At 39.7% G+C, this 13,739-nt stretch overlaps 1 protein-coding gene across 1 annotated transcript in view; it reads left to right on the top strand.

Moving 5' to 3' along the window:
• BTBD7 (BTB domain containing 7) overlaps window positions 1–13,067 on the top strand; it is a 103,958-nt gene extending 90,891 nt beyond the window's left edge. Inside the window, exons 9-11 of the mRNA XM_089522435.1 lie at window positions 2,029–2,207; window positions 2,810–3,241; window positions 7,508–13,067. Of these exons, the coding sequence (XP_089378561.1) occupies window positions 2,029–2,207; window positions 2,810–3,241; window positions 7,508–8,323 (1,427 nt within the window). The 3' untranslated portion in view covers window positions 8,324–13,067. The remainder of the gene's footprint in view (window positions 1–2,028; window positions 2,208–2,809; window positions 3,242–7,507) is intronic.
• The last annotated feature ends 672 nt before the right edge of the window (window positions 13,068–13,739 follow it).

The following is a 13,739-nucleotide window of genomic DNA, read 5'->3' as shown; positions in this document are numbered from 1 at the left end:
CGCTCCGTGCGAAAGGGCTCCATGGAGCCCTTTCGAGCGGAGCAAAGGGAAGCCGGGAGGGAAGAGGGCTGGGAGGAGGAGACAGACGCGCATGCGCCTCTGTCTCCTCCTCCCAGGCGCCATTTTCTGGCTTCCCGCTGTCAGAGAGACAGCGGGAGGCCCGAAAATGGTAGGGAGGAGGTGGAACAGGCACGCGCCCGTTCCGCCTTCTCCCTCACCCCGTGCCTGGCGAAATCGCGCCGTGTGCCACCCGTGGCATGCGTGCAATGTGTTCGCCATCACGAGTCTAGGTCCTCCAATGCAACTCGATGGTCAACTTTAACTAAAAGTTGCACTGAAAGACCATTTGTAGCTACTCCAGTGCCATTCTATGGTCAGTGTATGTTGGACATTGATCACAGAGTTGCACTGGAGGACCTAGAGATTCCTAAAGAGGTGTCCTCTCAGGTAAAAACAGTGTTTTTGTTATTTGCGGTTTTTCCATATTCATGGGGGTCTTGTTCCCCTAACCCTAGCGAATATGGAGGGACAACTGTACTTTACTTTTTGGTTTTTCATTCTACAAATAGCCAGTTCTTCTTTGTGTTAGGTCCATAATTAAAAGTTGCTTATCAAATCATTTCTAAAAGCTAGTGAAATAGTCTTGAAGCATTTTGTTCTATGAATATGTGTAAATATCCTTCATTCAATTTGATTTCCTCTGGAGTAAATCTGAATTGGATAAGTTCTTTTTTAAACGTGGAATTTTCACAAAATTGTCTTGGCATAGGAGTTGTATAGTAAAATTTTATTTTGGGGGGTTAATGTGTGATATTCTAAAGTAGTTATTGGTGATGTAGTGGTCTTGTGATTTCAGTGTTCAACCAAAACTATCAGATGTGTACTGGGAGAACCAGTATTTAGTTGGCTGGAAGTATCCCAGCAGAAATACAGCACTGAGATTTTAAAATATCATGCATCGAGGCATAAAATAACTACATACATTGTAAAGGACAGCATGGCAACATAGAAGAATGAACAGTCATAATTGTGTAGTTTAGCAGAAAGTAGTGTAGATGGAAAAAGCTCTCTGTCACTGGCATCATGTACGCTTTCTTTGTACTGGTGCTTTACAGAAGTAGTTTCTATGTGTATCAAAGGGTTTTTACTTCTAAGAGCCTATTGAGCCACCGAAGATAATTTTTTTAAACTCAGCAAGTTGTTGCAAATGGTACATAAGAAACAGACACACACAAAATGCTATGGCTAAAGCTGATATTTTCAGGGAGCTTGCTAATGGGGAAGAGGTAGTTTTGGGGAGAAGAAAGAGAAAAGAAGAAAAGGGCAAGTTAGGTGAAACGAAGGTAGACAGAGTTAGCCTAGGATTAAAGAGGCCTGCTGTGTGATTTTGGCAAGGGGTGGGAAGGAGTTGGGTATTCACTGGATTCACGAAGTAACTAGATTATATAGCAGAGGAAGGAGTGGCCATATGCAGACAGCATCTAAAAATGTCAGTTTTTTCCCCAAGCTCGGGCAAAGGGGAAGTGTAAAGCATTGGGAACAATGACCAAACCAAGTGAAACAATTTTCTTTAAAAATACCTGCATGTATTTGGAAATATTGATGAATGCAGACACTTTGAGAATTCAATTTCTCTTATTGCCATGGTTTACCTTTTCCAAGAATCATTGGTTCATGATTGCCTGATGGAGGAGATTCTGTCCTGCTGACTTCATAGCTCTGATCCATTAGAGTACTTGCTCTTCCTCGCATGTGCCTTTTGCCCAAATGTGTTGCTTCCATTGCTCAAGCTCTTTAGCAACATTAACTCAGTAGAATCATAGAATCATAGAGTTGGAAGAGACCACAAGGGCCATCCAGTCCAACCCCTGCCATTCAGGAACTCCCAATCAAAGCATTCCCGAAAGATGGCCATCCAGCCTCTGTTTAAAGACCTCTAAGGAAGGAAACTCCAATAGCTTGTGACAACAATGTACGAAATAATTTCAATTTGGATTGATTTTGTTCATGTTCCTTTTCCGTCTTCAGTTCCTCGCCTGTCAGTTGTTAAGGAAATGGTCAAAAGACTGCAGGAGCTCCGTCATACTGAGCAGGTGCAAAGAGCATATGCTCTTAATTGTGGAGAAGGGGCCACTGTCAGCTATGAGATCCAGATCCGTGTACTGAGGGAATTTGGACTTTCTGACTCTGCTGCTGAGCTCTTGCAGGTATGACACGCTGAGAGAAGAGATGACAGGCACTAAACTGTTCTTCATTTGGCTGAACTTTTTCAGAAAGGGAACATGTGTTTATGTACCCATATGGTAATGAAATCCTGGCTGAGGGCAGGGGTTTACTCATCATTTCCAAGAACATGGCAACTATGGGGCGGAACAGACCACCTGAAAAGGGCAGATTGGGGCTGCCCTGGAGTTGCGGCAACCACATACCACGGCCCCAATCTACCCTGGAGCCAGACCAAATAGGAGTGGAAAAGATCCACTCCTATTTGGGCCGGTAAAAAGCTGCCTTAAGTGGCCTGGCCACAACTCCAGGGTGGCTTCAGGGTGCTGCAATGGTGTGTGGCATGTAAACGCCATGCCCCCTGGAGCATCCTGAAGCTGCCCCTGTGTGATTGGCTGGGCGGCTTCTGTACTAGGAGTAGCATTGTTGTTAATTTTGTTTTAACTTTTGTATTAATACCTTTTTAGTTTTACTGTGTTTTCAAATGATTGTGAGCCTCTTTGAATCATGTGCTGGAGAAAAGGTGGGATATAAATTAAATCAGTAAATTCTCCCTTTCCATCTGTATGTTGTTTTCCCATTGCAGAATCCTCACAAGTTCTTTCCAGATGAACACTTTGGGGATGAAAGCCCACTTCTGACCCTGAGACAGTCAGGACGGTGTCGTGTGAACAGCACACCCACTGCAGAAACCATGTTTACAGAACTGGATTCTTTTGTGGCCTTCCATCCACCATTGCCCCCTCCGCCGCCTCCGTACCATCCACCAGCTACTCCAATCCACAACCAGTTTAAAGTCAGTTGGAAGCAAAGGGGACAGAGCCAGCATCCTTCCCGGTCCTTCTCTTATCCCTGTAACCATTCATTGTTTCACACCAGGACAGCCCCCAAAGCTGCCCCACCCATCTATTTATCTGGTGTCAAAGCCACACCTCCTGATTGCACTAACATAACAACAGGAATGGGAAGACAGACAGTTGCTGCAGCAGCAGCTGTGATGGCTGCTGAAAAGCAAGTGGTAAGTCTGGCATATACCTCTTCTGCATGCCACAAGTGTTTGGACATGAAGGGTAAGTCGATGCAGTCCGGGAGACGTGAACAAGACATAGCACTTATGAGAGCCATTTTTAATTCACCCATATAAGATCTGCAGTCCCATAACCAAGCAAATAAGGACACATCAAGCAGTCTAGTGCTGGGTTATTTCATAGTGGCCACACACCGAGTAAGTTCAAGACATATTACAGCCTAAAACAGAGCCTCAAATGATGGTCTCTGTTCACTCAAGACAATGTGTGGGGACCCCAAAGCCAACTGTGTTATTTTAACACATGAGGCAGGCAATCCTATAAGCACTTGTCCCCATTTCTGACAGTGAAAATCTAATAATAACAAATTAGATCAGCAGTAGTTTGCTTCTCTTTCATTTCAATAGCAAGTACATTTCTATACAGCTTATCAGTGAACTTAAGCACTCCCTAAGCAGTTTACAATGTGTAAGCTAATTGCCCCCAACAAGCTGGGTACTCATTTGAACTACCTCAAAAGGATGTCATGCTGAGTCAGCACTAGCTGGTATTGAACTCACAACCTTGTGGTTTATGAGCAGGCCCATATCTAGGCCTTTAGGGGCCCTGGGGCAGAAAGTAGAGCTCGGTAGGACATATTGTTTGCACGCTCTTGACGCACTGCCATTTGGGGCCCCGGGGCAGTGCCCTAGTTGCCCCAACCTAGCTATGGGCCTGTTTATGAGTGAGTGGCTACAGTACAGGCATTTAACCACTGTGCCACCAGGGCTCTTCACGAATAAGATGCTTCCTGAAGTGGCTGCCTGCCTCACTCTGCCTGCTTGCAGGGCGAGCTCTTGTTACATGCAACTAATAGGTAGCATCCCTTAATAGATTTACTGAGGCACTTGGCAAGAAACACCACATGCATAAAATAAAACAAATATTTGTGTGGTAAGTACAAGTGCAAATCCTCCTCCAGCTTAAATGGAAGGGAAGGAGACAGTAGCATATTAACCAGTGAAATGAGTACTTTTTATTTCTTCTTGAAGTCTCTTTGGAGTTAAATATCAATGGAAAGAAGACATGGGGGATCAGAGAGAGTGGATTTAGTGGAGGTGGATTTTTGCTATGAATCTTCTAATTCACCACCAATGCTTTTAAAACTGGTATAGATAACATTCATAGCTTTCTGTGGATTTTTGTGTCATGAACTTACTTTTAAACTGATTTGTGCTAATAATTCATGACAGAGTGCTAAAGAGAAAATTCATATCTTAATCTTTGGGAGTGTGCGTCATGTAAATGCTGTGCTCCCAAGCTGGCCGGAAGGTGGCTTAACTTGCCGGTCTCTTCCGGCCCTATATCTCTAGACAAAAAAATATGGGAACTTCTATATGAAAGAAATGCAGAATGCAGAGAGTATTTCCTGTGCCCCTTTCTGAGTTCCATGCTGAATAGTCCATGTGAATTATCCATAGAAAAATTAAATCATTCTAAAATGTACAACTGAGGAAATAATAAATATTATTTAATAAATTTATAATACTAATAGTTTGTAAAGCTTTTATTAGACCAAGGCCCATGAAATTTTAAGATTCCTAGTTTGAAGCCCTACAGCTACGTATTTTTCCTTAATCCAAACAATGTCCAAAAAGTGTGCTTCTGGATGAAAAAATATAAATTTTAGTTCATGTTATTTTTCTGTTCTAAACAAGGCAGATATATATCTCTTTGGGTGAAAAAAAAAGAAATAATCAAAAACCAAGTAAGTGCTCTAAAATACTTGTTTTCATTCCATAGAGAGACACCCAGTGGTAGTCTTTGAGATAAGGATTTTGTATAGATAATGTTTTAAAATGGAGCAGAAACAAAACAATAAAATTTGTACTTCATTCCTGCAAGCATTTTGGCACGATAAAATCATCACAACTGGCATTTTGTGTATTTTGGTGTGCAAGATCAATATACTGTAAGACTACTACCTCCATATTGTTAACGCTAGGAATTCAGCAATATTAGCTGAATTAGCAGGACTTTCTGATTTAATAGTTAAGAGTTTATAAAAGCAAATTTTCAAGGTGCAGACAATCTCAGGCCTTTGCAGCATATGTTTATGTGAATTCTATATGTTTCTATTTTATTATATTTTAAATGTGTTTTTTAAAATGCCTTTTAACTTGTATTTATAATTTTTGAGATTTTTTAAAACAGAAATCTGATATTATAATTAGTAGTAGTAATAGTAGTAGTAACTATTTCAAAGCAAAGATCTAATTGTTCATGTGCAGATCAGAGTTGCTGAATTGCATCATTGAAAGCAAGGAAAATGCAGTGTTCAATATAAATGTATGAAACTGGCTTGGTCCCTATTACATGAAACATGCTGCAGGCAACAATAAAGCTTGCCTGGAACAATTTAAGATGGGTTTGGCTGTTGAAATATTCAGCAGATAAATTTGGTAACATTTGAATGAATGTCCTGATGTAAACTTGAACACTAAGCATCTTGTCCTGCTCAGTTGGCAATTCCTTTTCTACAGTGGGGGGGGGGGGACCTCAAATTCAGTCCTCCTCCTTTATTCTTTCATGTTCTAATGATTCTTTAGAAAGCAATGTTCATTTCCTACTGCTAAATCCATATTGTTTGCTTGTCTGACTAACAGGAAAAGTATTTTGTTGGACAAAGGCACATAAACAGTGTTTTCATGCCTGTGGGTAACTGGACTGAAATCCAGCTGCTGTTAACTCATTTGGAAAAGGAAATTATCTGCTATTATATGTTTAGAATGTCTTAGTTTACTGGAAACCCTGTAGCTGGTGGGCTCTTGTTTGCAAAGCACCAATATTCTGGGGTTTTGCATCAGTGGAAAATCTTGGTTTCTTCCACAAGTTTGTAGGCTTAAATCATGCTTCACTTGAATTTTTCTAAAATTTTAGACACAGAAGTAGTAAAATGGAGTACTTGCAGGTGGATGGGAATCAAGTGGTTTCTAAATACTTAGGGTTGTTTAAATGCCTTGACACAAGTTAGTTTTCCTTTTTTTTTTTTTTTTTTTTTTTTTTTTTTTTGTCCAAAATGCTTTTTTAGCCATGTTCAGAATCAAAATATGTTAAATTAGCAGCCAGGTGTATATTTGTATAGTGTCCAAAAGCCTGTTACTTTGTTATTTTCTGACATGAAGTCATTGTCTAAATTAGTGGTTTTCACTTTTTGAACTTCAACTTTTGGAAGCCCAAGCCAGTATAGCCAATAATGAGGGATGCTGAGACTTGAAATTTAATATATCTGGTGAACCAAAGATTGAGAACCACTGGTCTCAGTCTGCCCACAAATCATATTGGGACTCCCTATCACAATTACTTTTCAAATTCTAACTACTGAGATAATCCAGTGTGAATTTCTTATTAAGCAGTTCAAGTCTCTGCAGAAGGTGCAAGTCATTCAGTGCTATAAACCTGCATTTTCCTGGATACTATTCTGCTTGTTCTAATTATAGGAGTTTGTATTTTGCATGACAAATACACACTACTTAGTTTAATTTTGACATTTGTATTTACATTCACTTCATTTACAGTGATTTCCTGTACTGATATCACTGGGCTAAGTCTAAACAATATTCCTGACTAAAGCAGACCCACTGAATCAGTGGAGAATTGCTACCTCAACTTTTATGAAAATCCCATTGATTTGGTGGGCCTGCTCTAGTTGGGAATTACCATTGCAGTTTAGCCCAGTCTCCAGCCTTTTTGTTATTGTTTCCAGCTATTTAGCTGCCCAAGTCTGAATGTCTGAAAGATTGGTTTAGGAAGCTAATCTCTGTTGTAAATTACTGTACTTTGCAGTAAGTACCACTGTTCCATTGCAAGTGGGATCTTAGGCATTTAACTTTTCTCAACAGCCAACTCCTGTTGAATTTGGAGGAGTTCTAACGCATTGTCCCTTACACTGAGCCAAGCAAATTGTGATACAGCAGATGGAAAAAAGCAAATGCACTTGAAGTTTATTGAATGTTTTTTTAAACTGTATTTTTGTTTTAATTCTATATCATAAGCTGCCTTGTTTCTTATATTGAGGGAAAGGTAGGATATTGGATAGGTGGGTGGATGGGTAATCGGTCAGTTAGTCCATCCATCCATCCATCCATCCATCCATCCATACATACATACATACATACATACTAAATGTGGACTTTTGGGAAGGGGGATATCTGGTGTCTCTAGCTTAGAACATGAAAGAAATGGTCCAAATAGAAATGGATGTTCTCTTTTTCCAGAGTACCCCACCTGTCCTCAATGAGCTGGTGCCAGATATTGCAATGGGCGTGTCGACAATGTCTCTCAAGGACAGGAGGCTGCCAGAGCTTACTGTTGACACTGAACTGAGCCAGCCTGTTCTAGAGGTTGGGCCCGGAGCACCACAACACATTTCATGCATTCAAACAAGGCACATACACAGTTCCCGGAAAAAACTTTCAATTGAACAAAAGCTAGATACCAGAGAGAATCAACAGGAGTATCCTGACTTCTATGATTTCTCCAGTGCTGCGTGCAGACCTTCCACTCCAGCCCCTGGCAGGCACACTCCTTCACCTTCTCAAGGTATCTATTACAGCCCAGATTTGTATAGCCACAATAAAGCATCACCCAGTGGCTTGAAAGCAACCCACTTATCTAATCACATCTCTCCAAAAAAGCCAGAAGACTCTAGGAGAGAATATGCACTTTTGCAAGAAGGGCATCCACACAGACAGAAGAATGAACCAATACACCTCGATGTCTTAGAACAGCCTCCCCAGCGGTTGGACTTGGCATTGGCTGCCCAGGACAACACGGGGAATGTGCCAGTTCATGCAAGAGGGCGAACAAAAATAGAAACAGACCTAACCTATGGGCTAACCTCTGGCCGTCCTTCTCTGCCTGCATACAATTCAGAGATCCACGAAGAGCAATTGAGCCGGCGATTGGCAGACATTGAGCCTCTGGAGCATGAAGCACAGAGAAATGCAGATTTGGAAAGAGAAGAGGCAGTGAGCAGAGGCAGAAGGTCTCCAAGCAAACCTGACTTCCTGTATAAGAAATCTGCCCTCTGAAAACCACCTCCACTTCTTCTCTGTGCCTAAAGAGTTGTGAAATATCCATTCTTTGCAATCATTGGCCTGACGTTTGTGGCCAAATTCATTTAAATGCCAGCCGCTACATTATTTGTTTTTTATGTTTTGTATATACATGGCTTCATTAGAGATGGCATGCTACCAGTTCATTTGGAATGCTGCTTCAGGGTTTGTGTTCTGAACAGATTTTTGAAAAGATATTTTAGCTGGCACCTTTACAAAAAAAGAGGAAAAGGTGGCCTTTTGCACCTGTACATTAATTTTATTGGGTTTTGCATTAGTATGTTTAAACTTTTACTGTCATATTTTAAAGGACTGTATGTTCATACTCTTCATGGTGACTTTTTAAAGGAAAAAAAATCTTTCACCTCCTGGTTTCTTGTGTGCATTGGTTGCGCACGTGAGATGTATTTTCTTATATAAGATGGTGACAATGTCTGTCTTTATTTTTGAATGACTATAGGAATTCCAAAGAACAGCACATCTCAGTAACTGCTCTGGTTAGGTCTGAAACCTTCCTGGTCTACCACTAGTGCAAGAATCCAGCCTAGTTTATATGTTCTGTTTACCAACTCCATGACAGCTAGTCTTCTTATTGATGTAGCAAATGCTCAGCAACAATTAGAGCTGGGATTTTTGGTTGCAGAGGTGAGTATAGTTCCCTTAGGGCTCTGGCATTCTCCCCCTTTCAAAACCTGGAACCTCTGAGAAGCACTTACTTTCCCCATGCCACCCCCTTGTTACCCATCTAATACCGCAACCAGTAATTGGTATTGTAAACAATCTCATCGTTTTCCTTTTTAAAAAAAAAATAAGGAAAGGTGAGGTTTCATACAAGCCCAGGAGGGAAGCAGGGATGCTGCCACTGCCCCCACCTCTTAATATCTGAGATGAGTGTTAATACCTTGAGGAAGAATGCTTCCTCCCTTCTTTCTTCTGCCTCTAAGAAACCAAGGGCTTCAAGTCTTGATGATGTCACTGAGTGATCCTGACACTGTAAAATCTCTAGTTCTGTGGACTGAATTCACAACCTGAAGAGTAACAGTTATAGCTTCCATAACTGTAAGCAACCTAGCACTTACTTTTTGTTTATTCCAACCTCTTGAGTGTATTTTGGGGGGGGGGGGTCATCAGTAGAGATAGGAAAGGTATGTGTATGGAGGGGGTAGGAACACAAAGTCGAGACGCAGGGCTGATAGTTCAGACATGCTTAGCCGTGCCTGTTGCCACTAACTATGGCCACTTCAGCAGTCAGCATTTGCAAGTACTTGATCACATCTTTCTCTTGCAAGTGCTGGAAAGGTCTGAGTACCACTGTGTGGTGACTTGTTTTAAAGCCTAACTTGATATGGTGGTCAGATCTAAAATATAGCTCTTCCATCACCTGAACACCTCAGTCAGAATATTATCAAACATATCTGACTCTGTTTTTGGATACTTGACTCTGTTGACATGTAAACTTTGTTTCAATCTTTGATCAGTTTTGTTCTCGGTGTTTTTTGTTTTGTTTTTTAAAGCATCAGCTTTTGTCCTTATCACCTATCTCTTTTAGGGGAAAAACACTGTTAAAACAAGTTCTGGAGCTGCGGGTGTGCATATATTTATGTGAGAGGAGAAGATAATATCTACAACTTTTACACCACATTAATCTTTCTACTACACTGTAAAAAAGTGTAGCATTTTGACAGAGTGCAAAACCTCTCATCTTATGCCTTTTAAAATACATTCTGTGGATAGTTGAAATCAATAATATGGTTTCTGTGGTGGGTTAAACAGTGCTGTTGTTCAAATGTTTCATTTTTAATGGCTTACTGGCAGAGAACAAACAAGTAAAACTTAAAACTATTCAATAAAATTATGCTCCATCAAATTCTTTTCAAAATCTTTTAAACTTAAATTGGCTCTGTAATATTTGGCTTTCAGGAGCAAGAGGACCAAAACATATTTTTGCCACAAGTAAAAATTAGAGCCCACTGTGCCATCTTGTCCAGTGCATTTTTTGCATTGTCTCATGGGCCAGAATCCAATTATGTACTTCCACTGGGACCTGTATGTTTCCACTTGAACATACAGTCTCCACTCCCTCTTGCAATCCCCAATATGCTCAAAAAACAGATCCTCTGGGTCAGGTTTTTGACTCCTGCACTGGGAAGACAAGAGTCCCAATTCCACCAGCACTGGTTACAAGAGCACACTGTTATATTTTATTCATGGTATGGGAAGTTAGTATGATTCTTTGATAATAGTTTTTGCCATGTAGAGAGCTTTGTAGAGAGGACTGTCTTTGTTCTAATAGTTTCCAAGCATGCAGACAACAATCCACAGAGAAACCTATAATCACCATTTTACATGTTCTACTGCTGCAGGTAGTTTATTTTATCCAGTCCAAAATGGAGCTAGTAGACCTCTGAAAATTGGTAATGCAATGTGACCAGATCTGTACTTGAGATACTTACAGGGAAATTTCAGTAGCGCTATAGTAGTCTTCTCCAATTTGGTCCCCTCCAGATTGCCATAGTAAGATTCTCATTATCTTCAGTTAGACAGTTGGAGGTGGTGAGGCTTACAGTGCAATTTATCTTGAGGAGACAAGATTGAAGGAAGTTGGGATATAGGGATGGCGTAGATAAATCTGTAAAGATTTAGTTTACACATGGTTTGTATTATGGAATAGCATGCTGAAAAGCACTGAAATGTATTTCTTCTCCCAGATACAAAACTGCAGCTTTTCAGATTATGTAGGCTGCTACCTTACAATACAGGAATTTTCTAGATGAAAGTAAATCCTGGGAATGAACAGAATTTTGTAGCAGGTTTAAAGACAATTGAGCTATTTAGCATTAAATTGGTAAGGGGGTTATAAAAATGCCAGCAAGAGAAATATTTGAAGCAGCAAGATACTGGTTTCTTACCTCTAGGGCTTTAATTTAGACTTTGTATTTTATTGCAATCTGTAAACACACTAATCCCCATACCTTTTCTTTTCCTTGTTAAACTAGATCCATTTCCTTAGGAGCTATAATATTGGATAGGATCAGTTGTAGCTTTGCAAATCCCCTGGGTAGCTCTTTTATTGATGATCCAAACAAGATACCCTCCTATATTCCTCTTGTGCTTCCTTAAGAGAAGGCGTCTTTTCTGTGTTGATATCTGTATGTGTCTGTAAACAGGATATGAATGGGTGGCCTGTTAAAAATCCAGCTTAAGTGCCCATAGCCAGTAAGGTCAAAGGAACACAACTATTTTGTCAAGGAGTTAATTTGGCCTAAGAACAAATTGATCAAATTTGTGCCATAACTGAAATTACTTTTACATTCTGCTGGACAGATGGTTTACTCAGCGCTTCAATTACGCAGTCCTTTTGTCCTCCAAAAAGCAGGGCTTGTGAAGCCACAAGTCCCAGTTGTTCAGTGTTGTAGTAATCAATAGCTATGTTGTGTTTAGCATTTTCAAAGCACAGTACCATTTTAGCAGCTTTAAGAAATAATCATCCTTTGATTGCATGAAGCACTTTTGAATAAATTATTGAAATCTGCAAGTGTTCAGTAACCATACAGCTGTGGCTTTGAAGGAGAAATAATGGCTTACTGAACAGTTGGTATAGGATGAAATACGCTTCAGAATGGAAACCTAAAACTATAATCTTGGCTAATTGTGCTGCAACAGTACAGAGTCTTGCCCAAAAGTGGTTTGTTATATGCATCCTGCAAGGGGGAAACTGTGTGTTTTCTCTTCTGTGGCTGGGATCTAGAGGACTGTACATATACACATAATACATTTCCATGCACATGTGTGATTAATTTTTTTTACTGGAAAAGATGTGAAATGTTACTGCTCGTTGACTTGTAGGGGAAGAACTTTTCATGACTTAAGGGAGAGGTTGAAAAGCCATTGTGCAGAAGTTGCCCTCTGGATCCTAGCCATTGTGTTTACAAATAGATCTTCTAAAAGAATACTGTGTGAGTTGTTTCTTTAGTTATCCTCATTGTCCCATGAGGTTACAATAACTGCCTCTAACCATCTATAGATTTCCTATTTTACTCTATGTCTTTGTTATTTTTTTCTGCCTGTAATAAGAGGGAGAGAGAGAATGAACACTGGCCCTTTCTTATTTGGTTATTTTTTTTAAAAAATGAAATGCCACACGCCATTTTTCATCTCTTCTGTAACTTATTTTGAAATGGGCTGCAGATGGCACTATCATTCTTGCTACTTCCAATGACTGACTGTTTATATGACGGAGGGTTATGTGTAGGATGTTGGGGAAAGCTGCAGAAATTTTTTTGGTATTTCTATACTTGTATGTATTTCTGGAAGGTGTTAAGTGTCCATGATATTAATGTTGTTCTTGTGCTGTTACTGGTATAAAGTCAAGTGCCTTCAATGCTAAAGGCTCAGAAATTTTCTTAAACCAACTTCATGTCCTATGCAAGTGTTTTTTCTACAACCTCTGCATAACCAGTACTTTGTAAAACTTGTTTACGCTTCAATTGTACATATTGGTTTTTTAAGAAAATATAGTATTTTTATTTAGGTACCTCTAGAATTGAATTCTAGTCTTGTGTGATGCATTGTAAAACAATACATTTCTCTTTTGAGTACCATTACAGTTGTAAAAAGGTTTTCACTGGTTCTATTTTTCTACTGTTGCTGAGAAGCATGTTAACACTGACTTTATCCTACATATAGTTGGTATTTCAAATAAATGGCTTGTCTAGAAAAATACATTTGTTAAACTTTTTTCATTTATTCAGTACTGTTCTATTAGCTGTATGATCTATATTGCAAACTTTTAAAGGCTAAAATATATCTTCGTTACCATACCTGGCTGCCAAATACACATATTTTTTTCTGTGGTACTTTTTGAAAGGTACTAATATATTATTATTTTTTAAAAAAAATCCAAAATTTGTAGTGGGGCTTATCTTTTTGGGGGGTTAAGATATGAGAGTAATAATAATATTATAATAATAATACTTATTTCTTACCTGCCTCTCCCCATGGATCAACAACAGACCAACAAATACACAAGGACAATTAAAAAGAACAAACAAGACCCATACATATTAAAACAATCCACATTTAAGAATTCGTCATTTAAAATCTACAATTTAAAAATCATCTGGATAGGCCTGCTGGAAGAGACTAGTTTTTAATGCTGTTTTAAATTCAGACAGCATATTCAGCTGTTGAATTGCTTCTGGCAGGTCATTTCAGTCTAGGGGTGACTGAAGAAAAAGTCTTCTGGCTATCAGTTGCCAACCTAGTCCTGACTGACTGAAGTAAATATCCTCCTGAGGACCTGAGTGTATGGTGCAGATAACAGTTAGCTCTCGTTAGCCACAGAGGATCCATTCCGCCCCCACAGATACCAAAATCCGTGTTGTCCCCAATG

This window comes from Sceloporus occidentalis, unplaced genomic scaffold (genome assembly GCF_023333645.1).
Source record: "Sceloporus occidentalis isolate IW3139 unplaced genomic scaffold, rSceOcc1.0.p SCAF_4, whole genome shotgun sequence".
Classification (NCBI taxonomy): Eukaryota; Metazoa; Chordata; class Lepidosauria; order Squamata; family Phrynosomatidae; genus Sceloporus; species Sceloporus occidentalis.
This window is presented reverse-complemented; position numbering and strand designations above follow the sequence as displayed.